Here is a 19,548-nt window from a genome sequence, read left to right on the forward strand (position 1 = left end):
TATCCTATTTTTCAATTATATCCCTCTAAAAATAAAGCCTAGTCTTGGGTTTTTTTCTGGCCTTGCTAACCTATGGCACAATCTTTAGTGATTGGTGTAATTGTTCTCTGATATCCCTTTCTTCCTCTACCCCACCTAGACTTGCGCCTTCCAAGTAATAACCTCTCAATTCTTCCTGCCAAAATATAATACCTCACATTTAGCTGTACTGAACTTCTTTTGCCAATTACATACCAATTCTGCAAGTTTATTGATGTCTTTCTGTATTTCATTGCAGCCCTCCTCTGTATGAACTACACTTCCCAATTTGATGTTATTTACAAAGGTGAGGAGGTCCTTGGTACTTTTCATTCTGCAATTGTGTTGGGCCTTAGTGAGACCAGTCCTGGCGCGCTATGGGGAGAGATTGAATAGGCTAGGCCTACATTCACCAGGATTTAGGATAGTGAAAGATGATCCTATTGAAAATAACATTTCTAAGATGTTTGATGACAGCTGGAAGGATGGTGAGTCCAGGTCGGCCTCAGAATAAAGTGATGGCCATTTAGGACTGAGATGAAATAAAAACAGAAAATGCTGGAAAAACTCAGCCAATATCTGGCAGCGTTGTGGAGAGGGAAACAGAGTTAATATTTTATGTCCAATATACCTGGCCTTTGGAGGGATTGAAATTAACTTGCATTGGAGAAATTTCTTCATTCAAAGGGTTGTGAATCTTTGTACTCTATCCCATAGGGTTGTGGATGCTCAGCTCTTGAGGATATTCAAGGCACAAATTGATGGATTATTGGGTGCTATGAGAACCAAGGGATATGGGGAGAATGTGGGAAGGTAGAGTGGGACGATCAGCCAAGATCGTATTGAATGGCGCAGCAGGCTCCAAGGGCTGAGTAACCTACTCCAACTCCGATTTCTTACGTTATGTTCAAGTCATTATAGTGTTCTGTGAAGCGACTACATCTCCCAGAATACACGGAGTTGGACACTTGATAAAAGTGCTGGCCGAAGGAGGCGCTTCGGTAATGTGAGCCGGTAGCTGCGGAGAAGTGTGTTAGCGATAGGTCGTGAGCTTCAGCTTGACGGCGAGTTCTGCGCAACATTTACCCCCTCTGCAAAAAAAAAAAACGTTTGCAACTGTCCGCAAATACACCGACCCCTGCAGCATATGCAAAGAGATCAGCATCCTTCTGTAAATTGATCTTGGAATATCTCGCCCCCACCCCCCAAAAGCAGACAATGAGGGAAATTCTGCACATCCAGGCTGGACAATGCGGGAACCAGATTGGTGCCAAGGTAAGAATCTCCTTATAAACACTATTTCAGTCGTTTTTGTTTATGCGAATGTACAGTGCAAATCATTCCTGTCAGTTGTAAGATGCTCAAGCGTCTATGTCTTAAAATGCAATTTAACTACATCCCTGTAAGAATTCAATGAAACCACACCCTTTCAGGTTTAAACCCTTAAGTACTTTAATTCCATCTGACACACACAGACAACTTACAGTGAGTGTACATCATATGGTGTATTTTCCAGATGTTGCAACTGATTTGATTTTTTTTAAAGGGATTAGTCTAATTTAATTCCTAGGTATTGTTATCCCAAAGTAAGTGGGTCTGAGTGTGAAAGCAGCTGGACATGCGCGCAGGCTGATGACAGCCTTGCACGCCTCGCTCCCTATTCCTTTGTCTGGGAAAATGATGGAAAAGGGATCGAGGTTTAACTTCGGTCTAAATCGAACCCAACCCCCACGAACCAAAGCTGAAAATGAATAAACACAGGGGCAGATCAAGTTTTAAAAAAATAAGAATCTGGTAGTGCAAATTCCTCGGCTCATCTAGAGCTTTGTGCCCTCAAATTAAGCTCTCTGTGGAAGGCTTGGTGCAGGCACCAGCTGTGGATGCAAACCACGCCTATTTATCAATATATTGTGCTAAATTGTTTCCGTGTTCATAAAATTATTTATTTTTTGCATTATTGTGGAATAAAGTAATGGATCTTGTGTCAGACAGCCGGGCTGCCTGAAGCTCCACTATCCTGGAGCGAGTGGTTTAGGATTTTGTTGGGGTTCATTATTGTTGCTGTTCCCGGGTTGGGTCATGGTAAGACTGCATATGCATTACGGATTCAAGGAATCTGCCTCAACATTTTGTGACTCGTCGTTTTACAGCCAGTCCCTGGGCGATGAAATCTCAGAGGGTTGCAAAGGGAAGCCACTGTGCAGCCCCCCAGCAATGATACTGGAAGCTCACATATATAGGGAATTGAAGATTTGGTGCACGTTCGACTGACGGCTCTGATCGAATTTGGCTTGCCTAGGGGTGACTGCGTGAGCTGATGAGAAATCCACTCATGGTCACCCTTTTGGTGCAGGGGTATAATGCGAACCCCCTGCTTGTGACCCATTCGCAATGTGCCCTATTGTGTCGATGTGCAGCTGAAAAGGGTGTGGTTTGTACATTCAGCCTACTATAGAGTTCACAAGCCCCTCGGCCTCGACTTTACTGACCTGAGCCTTCACCCGAGCTGGTTGTATTTGTGCCAGACTGCATCCAGTACATTTATGAATTTCATTTGAATTATGTATATCATTCAGTATCTTGTTACAACATAGAAGGAGGCCTTTAGGCCCATAATGCCTGCACCCTCTCAGAGTGAGCAATTCACATAGTGCCATTCCCCTGCCTTCTCTTCATAACCCTGCATACTCCTCCTTTCCAGATAAATCTAATTCCCCTTTGAATGCCTCGATTGAACTTGTCTCCAGCACACTCTCAGACAATGCATTCCAGACCTTAATCATTCGCTATGTGAAAACATTTCAATTACTTTAAATCACTACCCTCTCATTCTCGATCCTTTCACAAGTGGTAAAAATTCCTCCCTATCTACTCTATCCAGACCCCTCATGATTTTGAATACCTCCATCAAATCTCTTCTCAACCTTCTCGAAGGAAGACAGCCAACTCCTGCAATCTATTCTACATAACTGAAGTTCCTCATTCTTGGAATCATTCTCATGAATCTTTTCTGCCCTTGCTCCAATGCCTTCACACCTTTCTGTGACTCCCAGAACATCGAACATACAGTGCAGAAGGAGGTCTTTTGGCCCATCGAGTCTGCACCGATCCACTTAAGCCCTCACTTCCACCCTATCCCCGTAACCCAATAATCCCTCCTAACCTTTCTTTTGGTCACTAAAGGCAATTAATCATGGCCAATCCACCTAACCTGCACGTCTTTGGACTGTAGGAGGAAACTGGAGCACCCAGAGGAAACCCACGCAGACATGGGGAGAACAGACAGTGACCCAGCGGGGTATTGAACCTGGGACCCTGGCGCTGTGAAGCCACAGTGCTATCCACTTGTGCTGCCCTAGAACAGGACGCAATACTTCAGCTGAGGCCAATCTGATGTCTTAAAAAGTTCAACATAATCCCATGCTCTTGTGCTTTATGCACCTATTAATAAAGCCTAGTGTACTGTATGCTTTATTAACTTCACTCTCAACCTGTCCTGTCATCTTCAATAACTTATACACTTTTTCAGCCAGGTCACTCTGTTCCTGTACCCACTTTAGAGTTGTACTTTCATTTTATATTATTCTTATTTCCAAAATGAATCACTTCATATACCTCTGCATTGAACTCTATCTGCCACCTGTCCACCCATTCCACCAACTTGTCTGTGTCCTTTTAGCTCTACACCATCCTTCTCACAGTTCACAATGCTGCCAGGTTTCATATTATCCATTAATTTTGAAATTGTGCCATGCACACCAAGGTCTAGGTCATTAATATATGACATTAACCCTAAACACTGACCCCTGGGGAATTCCACTACAAACCTTCCTCCAGACTAAAAAATATCAATTAAACACTATGTTTCCTGTCACTCAACCAGTTTTGTATCCATGTTGTCACTCCCTTTTATTCCCTGAGCTGTAACTTTGTTCACATGTCCGTTGTCCGGCATTGTATTAAATGTCTTTGGAAGTTCATGGACATCACATCAACAGTATTGCTCTCATCAACCCTCTCTGTTCCACCTGCAAAAAATGTTGGCAAGTTAGTTAAACACTATTTTCTCTGAACAAATGCGGGCTGGCTTTCTTTAATAAACCCATACTTGTCCAAGCGACTGTTTATTTTTTTTGCTACTACCTTACTGTATCTAAAAGTTTCCCCATCACCAAAGTTAAACCGACTAGCCTGTAGTCGCTAGGCTTATCTTTACACCCTTTTTGAACAAGAGTGTAACATTTCCAATTCTCCAGTCCTGTGGCACTACCCGAGTCTAAGGAAGACTGCAAACCTATGGCCAATACCTCCACAATTTCCACTCCCCTCCGTACCCTTGGATGCATCTCATCTGGTTCTGATGCCTTATCAACTTTTAAATATAGACAGCCTGTCTAACATCTTATCAATTTTAAAACCTTCTGGTGTATTAATTACTTCGCAGCATCTTCTTCTTTCCTAAAGACACATACAAAGTATTAATTTAATCCCTCTGCCTCTGTGTCTAACCCCCCTTTTTAGTCTCTAATTCGTCTTATTTCTCATTTTATAACTTGTTTACTATTTATATTCCTTGTCATAGGAATTTGTTAAAAGACTGGATTCAATCAACATGATTGAATTCTCAATTTTGTACTATTTTGAAGACAAGTAGGGGTGTTTCTGTGGTGCCTTGGCCAATATTTATTTGAGAATCAACTTCATGTAAAACAGATTTTCTCATCATTTCTGTTGAACTTTCTTTTGAAAATTGGCTGCTGTTTCCTATATTACAACAGTTACTGCACTTCAAAAGTACTTCAATGGCTGTAAAGTGCTTTGACGTGTCCAATGGTTGTGAAATGTATGTAAATGCTAGTCTTTTCTTTCAATTTAGAAATGAACTTCTGATTGTAATCTGTATTTATAGTTTTGGGAGGTGATCAGTGATGAACATGGAATTGACCCTTCTGGGAGTGCCTGTGGTGATAGTGCCATACAGCTGGACAGGATCAATGTCTACTACAATGAAGCAGCTGGTAAGGAGTTTCTGTAGCCAGAGGATCTGATCCTGCCTATATATCTGGGTGGGTGACTGTCTATTTTTTAAAAATAAATTTAGAGTACCCAATTATTTTTTCCAATTAAGGGGCAATTTAGCATGGCCAATCCACCTAACCTGCACATCTTTTGGGTTGTGGGGGTGAAACCCACGCAGACACACGGAGAATGTGCAAACTCCACACGGACAGTGACCCAGAGCCGGGATACGAACCCGGGTCCTCAGCGCCGTAGGCAGCAATGCTAACCACTGTGCCACCGTGCTGCCCCGGGTGACTGTCTATTGACCAGTGAGGAATCTTGGATTAAGAAACTGACAGCAGGAGTATCCAGTCTTTAAGAGAGTGTTAGTTCCTCATACACAAACATTAACTCAGCTACAAACGATTAAAACATTTTGGGATCAGTTTGCTGTTCTTCTTTGAAATTACCCCTCTAAAACATCACTGAATTGCACTTAATTTCTCAACCTGGTAGGTGTGGTCTGCTCCTCTTCTGCCTTTGTCTGCCAGAAGCTTTATACACTTGGAAGCTTCAGTCTCTGTTCTTTACACTGTCTGGACCGAGTAAAAACTACTTTCTTATTGGTGTAAAATGGCTACTAGTTCATTGGTCAAAATCCACCAATCGGGAAGACCCTTTTCTAATTCTCCCGACAAGGGAACCTTTCAAAGAGCTGAGGCCAGAAATTGACATTTCAAGCAAGAACAAGAGTAGGAAGGAACCAATAGGCCGAGTAAGAAGAACTATCAGGCAACAACGTTGATACTCAGGCTGGCGTTTTCCGCTTCTGTGCTCACCCATTCCTGTTAACTGCGTTATGACACCCCTAGTCAATTACAGCCCTACTTGTCCCAGAGTCATAATACATGTGAATTAACCAATGATTCTTCTAAAGATACCCAAAATATTTGGCCCTTGGCTGCCCAATAATTAGTCACCTGGCTTGTATGTTTAAACACAATTATTGTTTATTTATAACAAGAACAAATACAAAATATGCAATACAACTGCTTAACGACAAGCTAATAGCTGACTCCTCCCTACTTTTAATTGCCACACACACACACAACATAGAAACACAGAAGGGTGGTGGAAAGGGGTAAAATAAGAAGGATTAAGGTCAAAAGATAAAAGTCCTTGCTTCAGATGATGAGTTCTTCAGTGCACTTTCTTCGGTGTGAATGCCGTTTAAAACCTCTGGCTTATAAGCTGTGATGATGTCTGTTAGAGTTAACAATATCTTACTCGCAGCTTTTCCAGGAGAGGCCCTTGGGTTCACACCAGCCTACTCTGCAGAGACAGTTCTCAGATTCAGGTCTCTGTTTGCACCAGCCTTTCCTGCAGAAAGAGTTATCAGATTCTGGATTCTGCTTGTATCGGTCATTTTTGCACAGAGAATTGGTTCCCACAGTGACCTTTTGGTGAGAATTAGCTGGTTATTTCTGGAGAAAGCAGAATGGGAAAAGACAACGTTTCTCCCTTAGCTGCCAGAAGTGAAACTGAAAGCTCTTTAGGTCTCTGAACCATTCCGTGGGAACAGATCCAATCACTACCTGTTATCAGGCAGGGCACCACCTTTTAGGCCAATTCATTGGCCACCAGCAACATCAATCAGTCTGGATCAACACTGATGTCAGTCTAAGACAGTACAGCCCTCTGGATCTTCCTGTTTGAATTAAAGGTTCTGGCTGCTTTGCCGTAAAATCACGGTCCATTAAAAATCGAAGGATCAAAAATGTAACACCAGAAATAAATGTAAGGGAATAAATAGGAACAAACAGGAAGTACCCTTACAACAGCTATGCTTGAAAGATTGTGGACTGGTATGTGGATGAGAAGACTACCACCTTGTGTAGAAAGGAAAACCTGAATTTAAAAGGAGTTAGTAAAAGAGATGGGGAGGAAAAAAGCCTGGGCTAGTGTTGGTAGGAAATGCCACAGAAGTAAAACAAAATGGTAGATTAACAATGTCAAGGTAACTGTTAGGTTAAGAAACCAAGAAGAAGAAAGTAGTCAACCAAATATGACAATTATACCACCTCCAGAAGTATTCCAAATAAAATAAAGGGACTCAAAGAACAACATTAGTACGGTATGGGATGCGTTATAAAAACAGGAAATGGGCAGCACGGTGGCGCAGTGGTTAGCATTGATGCCTATGGCGCTGAGGACCCGGGTTCGAATCCTAGCCCTGGGTCACTGTCCGTGTGGAGTTTGCATATTCTCCCCGTGTCTGCGTGGGTTTCACCCCCACAACCTAAAGATGTGCAGGATAGGTAGATTGGCCACTCTAAATTGCCCCTTAATTGGAAAAAATAATTGGGTACTCTAAATTTAAAAAAATAAATAAATAAAATAAAAACAGGAAATTCTGGAAATACTCGGTAGGTCTGGCTGCATCGGTGGAGAGGCAAACAGTTAACAGTTCTGGTCAATGGTCTTTCATAAGAGTTTCCTAAAGCAGCAACAAATGAGCAGATAATACTTGATTTAGTTATGATAGCAACCCCATAAAGAATACAAGACTATAAGAGAGCATCTTGGGGGAACAGAAATCTTAATGTGAAGGGAAGAAAGGACGATCACAAACTGCAGTTTTGGTTTTGAACCAATTAACTTTCCAAGGTTGAGGAAGGAATTGACTGCAACAGGGCAGTAGAAATTATTTGTTGGTAAGTCTACTGACGAATAGCTATATCTATGAAATAAGATAATTAATGAATTATAAAACAAATTTATCACCCCAAACGGGTAAAACAAACCTTGAAGTTGATGATGTTGACCTGCAAGAGTTAAGTCTGGCATTATGATAAAAGGGTTATGTAAGGATGATGAATTATGTTGAGAATAAAGATTGGGAGGTATAAGAACAAAATTAAATCAGAAAATAACGGTCATCAGTCCTTAGATTTGTTTTTGACTAAATGTGGATGGATTGTGTATGTAACGTTGGCTAGAAACATGTCCTTTAATAGCTCTTCCCTAATTAAGTTTTCGCCTTGCCACAGGATATTGTAGCCAATAATAGCCCATCTGTTTCCTGAACATGTAAACTGCTTAAAAATGCTCACTCGCTGTGATCAGATAACGTACTTTGTGGTGTATTAGTGAGATAAACATATTTGAATACAGCAAAGTCATAATGGATCGCTCCAGATGGAGTAGAATTTACATTTTCAAATATGCCAACTGAGTGTTTTAACCATTAAACAGTGTTAAAATTGCCAGTGGGGACAATACTGACATCTCCAGAGATGCCTCAACCCAACAGGCAGGCTTTCTCTGGTATCTCTGAAGGCAGTCTTGCAGAGAAGCAATATAAATGGCTTCTGCAGCAGTAGGAGAAAATAATTCCGTGCTTGTGTGGGTGAGCAGTGTGACTTCCTAATCACTAATCTGTGCAACCATCATGAGAGGAATGGCAGCTAGAAAGGTTAAATTGCATACTAAAGCTTTAAACACACTTGGGCATCCACTGCTCCGATCTGGTACAACTGTACTTAAAAATCAATTTCACAATGTAAATAACAGCCCATTCCACAGCAATAGAAGCCAAACTGTGGCAGAATCTCCTCTACCTAAAGCAGTTCTGTAAGATGAACTAAGCATTAAATAATTAAATGAGGATAAATGTTGATGTGAAGCTTTACCCCTTATCATCAGTGTATATTAATACTTCACACTCTTCTGTACAAGAATCAAAGAAGTTTATTTCACAGAGAAGACAAGTCAGCCCATTGTGTCAGTGCTGGCTCTTTGCTGCGCCAATCCACAATGAATACAACTGTCCTCTCCCTATCGCCTTCTATCTTCCTCTGCTTCAATTATTTTTATTGTCTTTCCTTAGCAGATTCAATGGTCTCTTCCTATGTGGATTTAACTTTATCTGAAATTAAATGTAGGTAATGGAGGCCTCATCCCCTGGCTGGAGAGCCAACGGGAGCCCAGCATCTCCTCTTTTTAGGAAGGCCCACTTCATTCAGTACCAATCAGGCATTTAACTGGGCAGTGCCAGGCCTCCCTCTCGATCAAAGACCATGGGGGGTGGAAGTCACACCTACCGTGAGCTGCCAATCAATAATTGCCCAGCAGCACCAGCGGGGCAGCAAGGGACAGGCCACAGGTGAGTGATGGCAGAAGAGGGATTACGGGGTGGGGGTTGTTGGGGGTGGGTGCAGATTGGCAGTAAAGGCAGGCAGGTGGCTCTTAACGGCTCCCCCCTTTCTGATGCTGGGGGTCTAGATCAGAGACTGTACCTTTTGAGTAAAAGACCCTCCTTGGAAGCCTGCACGTAACCCTGACTTGGGTTTGTTTATCCGGCTTCCCCTATAGCGCGTCCCCCGCCCATTGCTGGTTGAATAGCAACATTAATTGCCCATTTAAGGGCCTCAATTAGCAACATGGCACAAAGACAGTCCACGAGCCTTTCGCTATAGTCTTAATCAGGGCAGATTTGGGAAGGTGGCAGCATCCCCACATGTCATTTTCCTATCCAATTCAATGTCTTATGCCACCAAAATGCCATGGGGAAAGGCATAAATTCCACTCGTCATTAATGAATTGTTTTGTATTGTCTCTTTTCTAGGTGACAAGTATGTTCCCCGTGCGATTCTGGTGGATTTGGAACCTGGTACTATGGACTCCGTCAGATCTGGGCCATTTGGACAGATATTTAGACCAGATAACTTTGTATTTGGTAGGAATACAATACTAATACCTCTAATTGCATAAACAAATGCTTCAAGGTAGTTTAGTGGGCTCTGTAGAAATGAAGCAGCTCAGTGAAAGTGGACCAGAGATGGGCCTTTTTATTTGTAAAATACCATTCCCCTCATAAATGGATAAACATCCAGCTCAATGTCTTACTTGTATCCTCCTCTCTTATGCATCATTAGGAGATGAATGAGTACTACAAGGTGACTGATCCTTTAGCTGACCTTATCATGGAGAAGGACATTGTGGTAACAGGAACCAGGTAACCCAGAAAATCATATGATGGTTCGACAGAGTCAACATAGTTTTATTAAAGGGAAATTATGTTTGACGAATTATAGAATCCCCACAGTGCAGAAGAAGGACATTCGGGCCCATCGGGTCTACACTGACTCTCTGAAAGAGCACCCCACCCAAGCCCACTTCCCCGCCCTATCCCAATAACCCCTTGACCTAACATACACATCTTTGGACGACAAGGGACAATTTAGCATGACCAATCCACCTAACCAGCAGCCATGGTAGCATAGTAGTTAGTACTATGGCTTTACAGTGGCAGGGTCCCAGGTTCGATTCCCGGCTTGGGTCACTGTTTGTGCGGAGTCTGCACGTTCTCCCCGTGTCTGCGTGGGTTTCCCCTGGGTGCTCTGGTTTCCTCTCACAAGTCCCGAAAGACGTGTTATTAGGTAATTTGGACATTCTGAATTCTCCCTCTGTATACCCTGCAGGAGTGTGGCGACTAGGGGCTTTACACAGTAACTTCATTGCAGTGTTAATGTAACCCTACTTGTGACAATAAAGATTATTATTATTAACCTGCACATCTTTGGACTGTGGGAGGAAACCAGAGCACCCAGAGGAAACGCACGCAGACACCGGAAGAAAGCGCAAACTCCACACAGTCACCCAAGGCTAGAATTGAACCTGGATCTCTGCCCCTGTGAGGCAACAATGCTATCCACTGTGCCACCTATTCGTTTTTCTACGGTTAACTAATAGGGTAAATAATAGGGAGCCAGTGCTTGTGGTATATTTAGATTTTCAAGATGCATTTGATAAGGTGACATGTGAGAGATTTCTGTACCAAGTAAAGGTTCATGGAGTTTGGGTAATATATTAACATTGAAAGAGAATTGGTTAAAGGACAGATAACAGTAGAGGAAAAAAGATCATTTTCAGGTTGCAGGCTGTTCTCGTGAGCGCTGCAAGAATCGGTGCTGGGTCTCAGCTATTTATAATCTATATGAATGACTTAGTTGAAGGGACCAATGTAGTGCATCATGGCTTGCTGATCATTGAAACTAATTAGGAAAGCGATCTGTGAAGAGAACATAAAGAGTCTGCAGAGGAAATATATATATATTATATATAGTTAGTGCACAAGATGGCAGATGGAGTACAATGTGGAAGGATGGGAAATTATTTACGGAGGAATAGAAACATTGAATTTTTAAATAATGAGAAACTATCAAATGCTGTTGTTCAGAATTTGCATGTCCATGCCCAAGAAACACAGAAAATTAACATGCTGGTGCAGCAAGCAATTAGAAAGATAAATGGTATGTTGCCTTTATTGTTAGGGGGTCAGAGTATTAAGAGTAAGGAAACCTTGCTGTAACTGGATCGTGCTTTGTTAAAACCACTCCTGGAGTTCTATGTACAACTTTGGTATCTGTAGGTAAGGAAGGATACAGGGAGCAGGCTTGGGTGGGGTGCTCTTTCAGAGGATTGGTGTAGACTTGATGAGCCGAATGGCCTCCTTCTGTACTGTAGGGATTCTACGACTCATTTAATTCTGGCTTCCTGAGCATCCATGATGTGAATTTCTCCACTACTGGTGGCTGTGCTTTCAGCTACCTAGACACCAATCTGGCATTATTTTCTGAAATGTTTATGCCTATAATAATAATAATCTTTATTATATATTTATTTATATATATATATATATATATATATATATTCATCTTGAAGATGTTCCTTAAAACCTATCTCTTTGACCACAATTTTGCCCTAATATTGCCCTAAATGGCTCAGTGTCAAATGTTAAATAGAACATAGAACAGTACATCACAGAACAGGCCCTTCGGCCCTCGATGTTGTGTCGAGCTTTGTCCTAAAGCAAAATCAAGCTATGATGATGACTAATGTTTGATGAATAATGCTTTGTTAATCGCCTTGGGATGTTTTATTTCTTTAAAGGCACTATGTAAGTACAAGTATTGTTGTGTGAGAGGGTTTGTCTTGTGAGGAGAGATTAAGTAGCCTATTCCCTCTGGAGAATGAGAGTTCATCTCATTGGAACATACAAGATTCAAGAGGGTTTGACAGGGTAAATGCTGAAAGGCTGTTTCCTCAAGCTGGAAAGTCTAGAACTAGGGGTCATAGTCTCAGGATAAAGATTTGATCATTCAGAGCTGGGTAGACGAGAAAGCGCAGAATTGTTTCAGAACAGAAAGAGGCCATTCAACTCAATGGGCGGAACCTTAGTTTTCTCACGGAATCTTGAGTGGGCATAGTTCACGGCGTCACACTGGTGAGGTGGGGCCTCAGAGCCAGGATCTGCCATTTTTAAAGGTCGCCCCGAACAGCGCTGCAGCCTAACGGACCCCATCACAGAGGTCTGCCCCTCACCCACATGTCTGCTCTCCCCGCCCACCACACATCAATGCACCCCCCCCTCAATGGGCTCCCAAAAGAGTGAACCCCCAGTTCCAAGGCCTTCGGGGACTTACCTCTGCACCCCTGTAAGGATGCCCTCGACTGCCTCACGCCTGGCCTAATATGTTGCGTATGAATATTTAGAGAAGGGAATCATTTGGCAAGGGAGCCGCTAATAGCATTTACATGTATTAAAATGAAGGGCGTGAATCTTGTTACGCCACCGGAGAGGGTTGGGGAAAATCAGGAAACGCGATCTCTCCGGTGAGAATCCCGTTTCCTGATTCTCACAGGATTTGCTGCCTTCGCCGCCGATCCTGCGGGCGGCGAAGGCAGGCCCAACATTCCGCCCGATATTTCTGTACTAGCTCTCTGAATGAGCAGTTCACCTAGTGCCATTCCCCTGCCTTCTCCCCATAACCCTGTAAATTAATTTAAATCTGTGCCCTCTTCTTGATCCTATCACAAGTAGAAACAGTTTCTCCCTATCTACTCTGCCCTGAACCCCTCATGGTTTTGAATACCTTTATCAAATCTCTTTTTATCACCTCTCCTCCAAGTAAAACAGTCCCAATTTCTTCATATAGAAAGTTGTACGTCTTTTGAATTCTCTACTGTAAGGGGCTGAGGATGCTAATTTATTGATTATATTCAAGGATCAGTAGATTTTTGGACTCTCAGGGAAATCAAGGGAAAGTAGCAGCAGAGTATACCATCTGCAAGATGCACTACACCAAGGCTCCTTCACCAGCACCTTCCAAACCAATGACCTCTACCACCTAGAAAGACAAGAGCAGCAGAAGCATGGGAACATTAGATACTGCAAGTTCCCCCTCCAAGTCTCACCCCATCCTGACTTGGAACTATATTGGTGTTCCTTCACTGTCGATGAATCAAAATCCTGGTACTCGTTCCCTAATGGCACGGTAGCACAATGGTTAGTACTGTTGCTTCACAGCTCCAGGGTCCCAGGTTCGATTTCCGGCTTGGGTCACTGTCTGTGTGGAGTCTGCACGTTCTACCTGTGTCTGCGTGGGTTTCCTCCGTGTGCTGCGATTTCCTCCCACAAGTCCCGAAAGACATGCTGTTAGGTAATTTGGACAATTCTCTCTCTGTGTACCTGAACAGGCGCTGGAATGTGGCGACTAGGGGCTTTTCACAGTAACTTCATTGCAGTGTTAATGTAAGCCTACTTAACAATAAAGATTATTATTAACGGCACTGTGGGTGTACCTGCACCACATTGACTGCAGCGGTTAAGTACGGCAGCTCACCACCACCTTCTCGTGTCTATGTCCCATGAACAAATTTTTTAAAAACATGGAATTGGGAAGGATAGTTGAGTTGAGGTCATGGACCAGCCATAATTTTATTAACTGGAGGAGCAGGCACGAAGAGGGGCTTATGGCCTACCATTGCTCTTATGTTCTGAAGCACACTTGTTTTGTAATTATTCTTATTTACATTCATCCGATGGTGTAATGGTTAATGACACTGTCCAATGTGGTACTGAGCCATACAGAACTCAAGGTCCTTGGTTTGATAGCTAATTTATGTTGAGACAGCAGATATGACAAGCGGTTGGATTACTTTAACTCCGGTGCTTCTGGGGTACATGGGGGACAATGTCATCTAGGATTCATGCTGCTGATCGCTATCTAGGGAGATAAAACAATGCACCTGGGGGGTGCCTGGTGAGGATTAAGTGGGCTCTGCTGTGATACACCTGCTTGAGTAACCTGCCAACTCTTTCTAATTTTTTTTACTGGAAGAATGGCCACTTGGTTGAACAATAAAAGGGAATCTGGTATCCATGGAACCATACTTTGGCTAGGGTCAGTGCCTTCAGGAATGGAGGAGAGAAGGAAACAAAGGAATATAAATCTTCATTAATTGGTACTGTGGGTTTGTCAATCATGGACGTTTGAGCTGCTTCAGCTCTTTGTACTGGTATAATTCAGAGACCCAATTCTTTATAGCTCTCTAACCTTGTCTGCTGCATTTGCAAAGAGTCAACGGTGCTTAATATACAAATAATCTTTTGCCTAAAGGACCTCTGGAAGGGAGTGATCGCATTTAAACTGAAACATCATTCAGCAAATGAAATTAGTATTCTGCTCTATAAAATCTTATTTCTACTCCGTTTATCTAAATTGTCAAATCAATAAGCATAGCAAAAATATTTTTCCCTGTCGAAAACCTGTTCAAGGCCAGCAACAAAGAGTAACTTAATAAGAATTTTTTTAAAACACCAAGATAGATGAGGTACCAAAAGACTGCGCAACCCGGGGGGGAGGAGGGGGAAGGGGAAGGTGGAGAAACCATGAGCGAGGATTCCATTCTGTCCGGAAAATAAAAGAAAAGCACAGCCGAAGCCGGTTTGGCGGGGGGGGGGGGGGGGGGGGGGGGGGGGGGGGGGGGGGGGAAGGGGGGGAACCATAGACTGATCCAGAGGGCAATGAAAGGCACGTAGGGTCAGTTAAACGAAGGACAAACTAAACCTCTGTATAATAACGGAAATTAGCGTGGGCGAGAATAATTTGATGTGTGTATATATATACACAACTGTTTATAAATATGAGAAATGCCAATAAAAAGACTTTAAAAAAATAATTTTTCCAATGGGATGTTGAATATAACATACACACTGCCCATCTTCATCCCCAGGGCCTTCTTTAGGAGAGTGACTAGCAGTATCTTGAGCTTTGTGTGGGCACATGGGACTCCGAGAATGAAGAGGGTTTTCCTGGAGCGAGGGAGGGATAGAGGCGGGCTGGCGCTGCCCAACCTTTTGGGGTACTATTGGGCGGCCAATGTGTCAATGGTGCGTAAATGGGTGATGGAGGGGGGAGGGGCGGCGTGGAAAAGAATGGAGATGGCGTCATGTAGAGATACGAGCCTGGGTGCCATGGTAACGGCGCCGTTGCCGCTCTCCCCTAAGAGGTATACCATGAGCCCGGTGGTGGCAGCGACCCTAAGAATCTGGGGACAGTGGAGACGGCATAGGGGGGAAACAGGGGGCTCGATGGAGGCTCCATTGGGTGGCAATCATCGGTTCATCCTGGGGAACAAGGATGGGGGATTTAAGGGGGTGGCAAAGGGCGGGCATCAGTAAATTGAGGGACCTGTTTATTGGCGGGAGGTTTGCGGGCCTGGGGGAACTGGAAGATAAATTTGGGCTTCCCCAAGGGAACATGTTCAGATACTTGCAGGTAAAGGCGTTTGCTAGGCGACAGGTAGAGGGATTCCCTTTGCTGCCCTCGCGGAGGACGATGGACAGAGTACTTTCGGGGTTGTGGGTCGGAGAGGGGAAGGTGTCTGACATCTATAAGGTAATGCAGGAGGTGGAGGAGTCGTCAATGGAGGAGCTGAAGGCTAAATGGGAGGGGGAACTTGGGGAGCAGATAGAGGCTGGGACTTGGGCGGATGCCTTGGAGAGAGTCAACTCTTCCTCTTCATGTGCGAGGCTTAGTCTCATCCAATTTAAGGTGCTGCACCGGGCCCACATGTCCGGGACTAGGATGAGTAGGTTCTTTGGGGGTGAGGACAGGTGCACCAGATGTTCGGGAAGTCCAGCGGATCATGCCCATATGTTCTGGGCATGCCCAGCACTGGAAGAATTCTGGAAGGGGGTGGCGGGGACGGTGTCGAGGGTGGTTGGATCCAGGGTCAAACCAGGGTGGGGACTCGCGATTTTCGGAGTTGCGGTGGAGCCGGGAGTGCAGGAGGCGAAAGAGGCCGGTGTCCTGGCCTTTGCGTCCCTAGTAGCCCGGCGGAGGATATTGCTGCAGTGGAAGGATGCGAGGCCCCTAAGTGTGGAGATCTGGGTCAATGACATGGTGGGATTTATAAAGTTGGAAAGGGTCAAATTTGCCCTGAGAGGATCAGTACAAGGGTTCTATTAACGGTGGCAGCCTTTTCTGGACTTCCTGGCTCAAAGATAGGTACCTTGGTCAATAGCAGCAGCAACCCGGAGGGGGGGGGGGGGGGAAGAGAGGGGAGGGGGAGGCAAGGGGGGTGTTCCTTATTATAGTTTCTATTTTTTTTTGCTACGGTTCTGTAATTTAACATTGTGTTAATTTAAGTTGTTAATATGTTGGGTTGTTCATTGAGGAGGGGCGAAGGTTCATGATTGTTGTCATTATTGTTATTGTTGGTATTTTAGTATGGTTTGATGTTGTATAAATTCAAAATTTTTCAATAAAAATTATTTTTAAAAAAAGAATATAACATACACACATTTAATTTTATGTGTGTGGACCTTAATTTTCCCTTTATATTAGACCTGTGCCATATATTGTTTGCATCAACCTTAAAATCACTCGCTCTAATGCCTTCGATGTGAGCTGTACAGATCAGAGAGGTTCTGGGTGTCATCCCCAAAGATGATGAGTTAGCTGATCTCACTAAGGTAGTTTAAAATCAAGCAGGGTTCCCACCAGTTGAGAGCTATCCTGTGGTTTCGCTGGAATGTTGGTTAAGCAGTGTCTGACTGGGCTATGACAACCCATCCCATGGTGGAATAGCTTGCTACAACTTTTGCTGTTTGGACCCACATAATGAAAGATGTTAATTTGAATAAGGTAGAAGGGAGAACAGTTCTTGTGGAATTGTGCTGCAGCATGCAGGGAACAATGAGGGAAAAATAATCAGGCTTTCCAACAGAATTAATGGAGTACTATTAATGAGTAATAAAAATGATTGTGTAAATACGTTATGGAGCAGAAAAAGTTTTGAATGGCATCATGAATCACTGCCTTTCCATGTCATGAATCTTTTTCTTCCAGGTCAAAGTGGTGCAGGAAACAATTGGGCCAAGGGTCACTACACAGAAGGAGCTGAACTGGTTGATGCAGTGCTTGATGTTGTGAGGAAGGAGTCTGAGAGCTGTGACTGTTTACAGGGATTCCAGCTTACTCACTCTCTGGGTGGTGGTACCGGCTCTGGGATGGGCACCCTCCTCATCAGCAAGATCCGGGAAGAATACCCTGACCGTATCATGAATACATTCAGCGTCATGCCCTCGCCTAAAGTTTCAGACACTGTGGTGGAGCCGTACAACGCAACCCTGTCTGTTCATCAGCTGGTGGAGAACACAGACGAGACATACTGCATTGACAATGAAGCCCTTTATGATATCTGCTTCCGTACAATGAAGCTTACCACTCCCACTTATGGAGACCTCAATCACTTGGTCTCTGCCACCATGAGCGGAGTCACCACCTGCCTTCGCTTTCCAGGACAACTCAATGCTGATCTTCGCAAGCTAGCAGTAAACATGGTGCCCTTCCCTCGGCTCCACTTCTTCATGCCGGGCTTTGCCCCGCTTACCAGCCGCGGCAGCCAAAATTACAGAGCACTCACAGTGCCAGAGCTGACTCAGCAAATGTTTGATGCTAAAAACATGATGGCAGCCTGTGACCCACGACACGGACGTTACTTGACCGTTGCTGCTATATTCCGAGGCCGGATGTCCATGAAAGAAGTAGATGAGCAGATGTTGAATGTCCAGAACAAGAACAGCAGCTACTTTGTGGAGTGGATTCCCAACAATGTTAAGACCGCTGTCTGCGACATTCCACCCCGTGGCCTCAAAATGTCCTCCACTTTCATTGGCAACAGTACCGCCATCCAGGAGTTGTTCAAGCGAATCTCTGATCAGTTCACTGCCATGTTCCGCAGGAAGGCCTTCTTGCACTGGTACACTGGGGAGGGGATGGATGAGATGGAGTTTACGGAGGCGGAGAGCAACATGAATGACCTGGTATCAGAGTATCAGCAGTACCAGGATGCCACGGCAGATGAGCAGGAAGAGTTCGAAGAGGAAGAGGGAGATAATGAGGAGGCATAAATGTGAAGGGATCCTCCAGAAGCTGCAGCAGTAGGTTGCAAAGAAAGTCATGTTTATGAGTTGAACTATTGAATTCTGCCTAATTTGCCAGCCTTTTAATTAAGAAGTTGCTGTGATGCTAACAGCACTAAGAAAGTGGAATTCCTGTTGAAGGTTTGTGTATGTGTGATTTAACATCGTCTGTAGTTTTAAAGCAGCAGTGCCCCAATATGCTACATAATCAGGCTTTATGAACAGGCCTGAAAAGCAAGTACATTGTGCAACTGGTTGAAACAATTTTGGAGTAACTTGTTTCAGTTTATGTAATTTGTTTTCCAATATTGGGTATGTAATGCTTTTAAATAAACAAGGGATACTCTGTAAGTTTTAATGCTGACATATAATCTTTTAAGCTCTTTCAGTGATTGTCTTTCAGGCAGTAAGATGATCTCCCAAAATGGGAAGAGAATTGGCAAACTGTAACAGCTGATAAAGGAGGTCAGGGGGAGATTTGCCCTTCATTCATTATGAAGAAGCATTTTTTTTCTCTATCTTATCTAAAATAAGAATACTTAAAACTAGATTTAAAATCTGGGGCACTACAGCTTTAGATGTAGTCAGAATTGTTTGATAAAGGAACTACTGTATTTACTGACTGTAACCTTCCCTAGAAGTGTAGTAAAGCACTGTTCAGTATTGAGATCTGATGGTATTATGTTGAATGAGGTGCAGAGATCCACCCATGAGAGTGAGTTCCACTTGCATGAACTGCCAAAGAGCACTCAACAGGTTCACACAGCTCTTTCCTGATCCGCGGTCATTCTCTGTATTGCATGCCACATTTGTCTTTCTGCGATGTTTGTACTGTAGAATTCAAACCGTTCTAATAAAATCATACAAATGCTTTCTTCCTCTGTTATTTACTTCCTTCTATAACTGAGTACAGTTGTATATTGTAGCTACACTTGTCAGCTCTTGCCAAGACTAAGTCTGAATTGAGGCAGAATGGAGAGTGGGAAAAAGTGGATCACAGGTTAAATTGTGATTTCTTGCTGCTGATGAGAATCCAGATTTATACAACACATTATTATGTGTCCAGAAATAAAATCGAAGTATTTTTTTCACACATGTTAAGTTACTCTGAAGTGTGATTATGTAGATAAATGCAGCAGCCACTTTGTACATAGTAAAATGCCATGATTAGCAATGCGAATGAGGAGGACGCAGGAGGCCAGCACAAAGCGGGCGACCCTCCGGGCAGTGTACTGCAGTGCACCGCTGGAGCA

At 43.6% G+C, this 19,548-nt stretch overlaps 1 protein-coding gene across 1 annotated transcript; it reads left to right on the plus strand.

The window, feature by feature from the left end:
• Positions 1–1,011: 1,011 nt before the first annotated feature.
• On the plus strand, positions 1,012–19,170 carry LOC119969399 (tubulin beta chain-like). Its single transcript, XM_038802992.1, has 4 exons — positions 1,012–1,293; positions 4,928–5,036; positions 9,647–9,757; positions 17,220–19,170. Exons 1-4 carry the CDS (start codon positions 1,237–1,239, stop codon positions 18,281–18,283), a joined length of 1,341 nt encoding a protein of 446 aa, XP_038658920.1. The 5' UTR covers positions 1,012–1,236; the 3' UTR covers positions 18,284–19,170.
• Positions 19,171–19,548: the final 378 nt, after the last annotated feature.

The sequence above is a fragment of the Scyliorhinus canicula genome, chromosome 7 (genome assembly GCF_902713615.1).
Source record: "Scyliorhinus canicula chromosome 7, sScyCan1.1, whole genome shotgun sequence".
NCBI lineage: Eukaryota > Metazoa > Chordata > Chondrichthyes > Carcharhiniformes > Scyliorhinidae > Scyliorhinus > Scyliorhinus canicula.

Excerpts from the sequence above, each read along its gene's own strand:
- LOC119969399 (XM_038802992.1), top strand. The coding sequence starts at position 1,237 with ATGAGGGAAATTCTGCACATCCAGGCTGGACAATGCGGGAACCAGATT. Across the intron at positions 1,294-4,927 it reads GGAACCAGATTGGTGCCAAG|TTTTGGGAGGTGATCAGTGA; the intron begins GTAAGAATCTCC and ends CTGTATTTATAG. Across the intron at positions 5,037-9,646 it reads CTACTACAATGAAGCAGCTG|GTGACAAGTATGTTCCCCGT; the intron begins GTAAGGAGTTTC and ends TCTCTTTTCTAG.